This window comes from Tupaia chinensis, unplaced genomic scaffold (genome assembly GCF_000334495.1).
Source record: "Tupaia chinensis unplaced genomic scaffold, TupChi_1.0 Scaffold000622_1, whole genome shotgun sequence".
NCBI classification, from domain to species: domain Eukaryota; kingdom Metazoa; phylum Chordata; class Mammalia; order Scandentia; family Tupaiidae; genus Tupaia; species Tupaia belangeri.
In genome coordinates, this window is record NW_006160142.1 from 380,939 (window position 1) to 386,230 (window position 5,292).

Consider the following 5,292-nt stretch of genomic DNA (forward strand, 5'->3'; position numbering starts at 1 on the left):
GGAGAAGATCTTCTTGGGTTGATTCTATTTGGGGTCCTTTGTATTTCCTGGGACTGGATCTTCGAATGCCTCTCTAGGTTTGGAAAGTTTTCTTGCAGGATTTCATGGAATAGATTATCAATGCCCTTGTGGGTCTCTTCACCTTCTGGAATGCCAATTACCCGGATATTTGGATGTTTGATGGTATCCAGTACTTCTCGCATATTATTCTCAAATTTTTGGGCCATTTTTTCCCAGTCTTCGTGGTGGATTTTTCTAGGCCAGCCATTTTCTCTTCTACAGCTGAGATTCTATTTTCTGAATGATCTAGTCTGCTTTTAATACTTTCAAGGGAGATTTTGACTTCTCGTATTATAGACTTCATCTCTAGCAGTTCCATTTGAGTCTTTTGTAAAGTGTGTAATTCCTCTTTTAGATCTTGCAAGAATTTCCTCATCTCCTGGAACTCAACAACTTCTTTCTCCTTTCTCTTTAGCAGTTCATTATCTCTCTTCTCTTCCATCTCTGTTAGCTTCGACATCATGAATGTTCTAAATTCCTTATCAGACATTTCCATGATTTTCACCGAACTGCTTGTGGATGAAGAACAGTTACTCTTTTCCCTTGGAGGAGAGGTATTTTCTCGTTTTCCCATATTTCTCGTTATCCGGCGGTGATTTCTTGTCATCTGATTGATGGTGTGTTTCTTTCAAATTCTTGAAGTTCAGCCTGAATGTTCAGGAGCAAGCAGACAGAGGTGATCTAGAATCTCTTTGCCGTTCTGTTGTGATCGCTGGTGCAGCAGATTCAGTAGATATTGGGGAATATTTTAACCCTATTAATATTTGGATGTTTAGCTACAGTGCTCTTGGATCCGTCTAAAAACACAATGAATGGATATTGGAGGGTGGAGAGAAACAGAGATAGAAGGCTGGGGGTGCGGGTCAGGGGCTCCCTACTGCTAGCTTTTTTGCTGGAGGCTGAATTATCAGTAGAAAATCTTCATTCCCTGAAATATCTACTTCGCTGGAGCCATGTGGAACCTTCTTCTCAGCCCTGCACTCTTATACCCCAAAGTTTTAACTATTTAACATATATCTATCTTGGCTCCTTTTCTTGAAAGTTGTATTAATTATAAGGATAAAAAGTAGGATTATTATTTTCTGTTTCTGTAATTTCTTTTTTTTTTTTTAACTTAGTAATATGGATGACTGTATAACTGTTTACTTAACATTTTGTTGGCAGGCATTGAAATTCTAGTTTTTTTCCTAATGTGGTATTCAATTGACTATACTTGTATATATGACTGTTTTATTTGTGTGATAAACAGATAAATTCCTAGAAGTAGAACTTCTAGGTCAAAGATCACGTGTCTTTTCAGTTTGGTATATATTACAAAATGACCTTTAAAAATGCTTATACCAATATACATTCATACAAGTGGGGGTCTGAGATAACCATTTTTAAGTTATATCCTTACCAACATTGGTATTAATTACCAATCTTTAAAATTTTACAGATCTGCTAGGCAAAAATGTTTCCTCGTCTTTTTATTTTAAAGCAGTAAGGTTTAATTATTCCAAAATAAAGATTATACTCTATCATAACTTACTTTAAAATATTGTTAATGATTGACTTAGATACTAGAGGACTCTTGCAAATGGCTGTGGTTCTTATATTTGACATCTTGAGAATCAGTGGACTATCAAAGCTATAAACTGAGCAAGTTTTATGAGCCAGTGTTCACAATTACTCATTCAAACTTACTGACTTCATTGCTGCGGACTGTAGAACAGAATTCCTCTTGCTCTTTAATGGAATGCTCTTAAAAAGCTGTTTTATTCAAAGAACTCAGCCTTAATGTTAAATGTTACTATACAATTGTCCTATTGTCTAGAATCAGATTTTTTGAACCCTTTATGATACCAGAAAAAAAGATACAGGTAAAGTATTTTTCTAACTTTCTAATATATATATATATTTTTATATCTAGGGAACCTCCAACTCTAGTGCAAACTTCACTTTTCCTGGTTACCCTATTCATGTACCAGCAGGTGTGACACTACAGACTGTATCTGGTGAGAGACTATTTTAAGAATATTTTGTTTTTAGCATTGGTACTAACTTCTGGACCTTAATTTTTTGATTTTTAAAAATAAACTCTATACTAGAACTTACAGGAATTTTATTTTTTTTTGGGGGGGGAGATTTTTTGTTATGGGGTGTGCGCACTCACCAGAGAGAGAGAGAGTTAGAGAGATAGAAAACAAAAACTCTCCACCTTGGGGGTTGGCCACACCACAATCCCTTCTCTTCCATCCTCCTTCCGGGATCTTGGGCATGCGTGCACACATACCTGGTATGAGTTTTAAGCTGCTGGGTCCAGGACTTGAACTGCAGTTGACTACGTGGGAGTCCATGTAACAACCATTATGTCATCTGCTGATCTCAAGAACCTAGAGAATTTTTTTGTTGTCATTTTAAGAGAGATTTTTTTGCTATAGGTGAGAGACAGAGACAAAGTGAGAAATCAGCCTTCAGGGAGGATGACCATGCCGCAATTCCTTCTCTTCTATTCTCCTCTTGGGATTTTAGGCACACACATGCTTCTGGCATGAGTTTTAAGCTGCCAGGTCTGGGACTTGAACGATGGTCAACTAGATGGGAGTCCAGGATGTAACCATTATGCCATCTGCTATTCCTAAGAACTTACAGGATTAAAAAAAACTATTTATTTAATTTCATTTGTTATTAATGTCATTTTCCAATTTGACTGGAGAGTCAGAGAGTGAAAGGGAAAGCGAGAAAAGCAAGCTGCTAGGTCCAGGACTTGAACTGTAGTTGCCCATGTGGGAATCCAGCACCTCTATCCACCATGCTACCTGCTGGCCCCACTTAACAGGAATTTTTAATGAGACCTGTTTTAAAAGTATTAATCAACAGTGATTGTAATTGCTGTGAAATCCACCACCAGAGACACCATAGTAGGTATGTCTTACATTTCAATTCCAATTTTCCTTCCCAGCATATAAAATGCTTTGTTGTATGTATTTTCTTGAATTCAAGACAGTTATCTGAATTTCAGCAAATATAAAATATCTATGTCTCTGTTAGCTCTGTAGGAAAACTAAAGATTAGATTAATCAACCTTTGACTCCTTTCTTATTGAAGATTGCATGGGTTTAACAGAAAGGACATCCAAAAGTTTGAAGGCTAACCAGCCTCTGGTTTTCAGTGCTGTCATTTGAATTGTTATAAATTTAAGTAAAGTACCTAATTCAATGTTGAAAAATATTTCTTTCCTTTTTAGTATTTTAAAGAAGATAACTTTTGAAATTATCAAACTCTTTTTTTGATAGCCTTGTATTGTAGTTTTTCTATGGCATTTTATATGATTACATTTGTTAAAATCCTGTTTTGGATTGATAGCATTAATTTATCAAACAGTAGTAGAAATTCACTAATTAAATGTTGGTGGCCTGCATGTCTCTCACAATGTGCTATATGCCTAAAAATAGGTAAAGACCACAATTAAAACAGGTATGATTGGCACCAGCAGATGGCATAATAATTATATTGCTGGACTCCCATATGGCCGATTGCGATTCGAGTCCCGAACCTGGTGGCTTCAAATTCATGCTGGGCATTTGTGCATGTGTGCCCAAAATCCTGAGAGGAGAATGGAGGTAAAGGGATTGCAGTATGGTCATTGCCCCTGGGGAGTGATTTATCACTTTCTGTCTCTCTCTCTCTGGCAAACACATGCGCCCTATAGCAAAAATCTCTCTTAAAAAAGTATAATTTCATAATATCAGAGTAATACATATTTATTGTACAAAATACAAAAATGTCTGAAGAAAGAAAGAAAAACTCTTAGAGATAACCACTATTAACATATTGGTGTTTCCTCCCAGGCCACTGTTGGTATGCTTTCTTTCTTTTTTTTTTTTTTTTTTAATTCAGGGAATTAGAATTTTATTATACTTAGTTTTGTTCTCCCCCTTTTAAGGTCACCTTTATAAAGTCAATGTGCCAATTATGGTGACACAGACTTCTGGAGGGGCAAATATTCTTCAGCATCCAATTCAGCACGTATTTCAGCAGCTTGGGCAGCCTTCAGTAATACAGACTGGTGTTCCACGACTGAACCCATGTTCTCTGCAAGCAACTGCTGAAAAAGCACAGAGAATGGACATGGTGTTGCAACAACCTGCAGCTTTACATTCTGGGCCAGTGGATAAGAAACACTTAGAAAATGCCTCCAGTGATACACTTGTACCTCCTGGAAATGAGCCTAAACTTGTGTCTGAAGCTTTGTTGAGTCAGCAAGGGAACTCTCAGTTTATCAGCCTTCCAGGTGTTACATTTCCTTCACAGGTCTCTCAAACAGATTCTAATGTAGAACCAGTATTGGGTATTTCAGATGGCATGACCCAAAATCTGCATGGTGGACCCCTGACAATAGGCCCTCTGGGGGCTCTTCACCAGCACATGACTGATGTTCAGCTTCATGTTAAGAATCTGGTGTATGACTGTGAATCTGTAAAGCAACCAAGAAATACAGAGGAGGCCAGCAGCATAGCTGTATCACAGAAGGTATAGTTCTATGTTCAACTTCTTGATAGTAGGGGATAGACAGTGGCCAGTGATTAGTTATCCTGAGATGTAATCTTAAACTGTGAGGTTAATCAAAATTATATATGAATATGTTTTGTTATTTTGTTTAAAAGATTGTTTCTTTATTGTTTTTAGTGTAATTGTGAGTTCTTAAAGTATTTCTAAATTTTTATTTCAACTGATGAATTAGAATACTTTTTTAAAGATGCATTATTTTGGGACCAGCAATTAGTGTAATAGCTATGTTGCTGGACTCCCACATAGTCGACCACGTTCGCGTCCTGGACCCAGTGGCTTAAAAGTCACGCTGGGCGCATGTGTGTGTGTGCCCAAGATCCCTAGAGGAGAATGGAGGAGAAGGGATTGCGGGGGAGTGCGGCTGGGCCATCCCCCCTGGGGGTTGATTTCTTGCTGTCTCTCTGTCTCTCATTGTGTGTCTGGCAAGCACATGCACCCTATAGCAAAATCTTCTCCAAAAAAAATAAAGATGCATTATTTTAAGATGATCTATTTTATCTCTCCTCTACATTGTGAGGATTATTTTTATGTCTGCATGTAAAATGTAAAAGAGCTAGAAATCCATCCTAGTAATTTAATGAATGTTTTAAGATAATTTATTGTCATTCTTAAATACAAAATAAATCCAAATTATTTTTCTTGCTTTACCTAATTTCCTGAACTTCCATACGAAAATTT

General features: G+C 37.0%; 1 protein-coding gene across 2 annotated transcripts in view; it reads left to right on the forward strand.

Moving 5' to 3' along the window:
- The window catches only part of STON1 (stonin 1), a 133,237-nt gene that overhangs the window by 98,766 nt on the left and 29,179 nt on the right, over positions 1–5,292 (forward strand). For both annotated transcript variants that reach the window (XM_006159002.2, XM_006159003.1), the window contains 2 exons: positions 1,973–2,057; positions 3,989–4,575. In XM_006159002.2, coding sequence (XP_006159064.1) covers positions 1,973–2,057; positions 3,989–4,575 — 672 coding nt within the window. The remainder of the gene's footprint in view (positions 1–1,972; positions 2,058–3,988; positions 4,576–5,292) is intronic.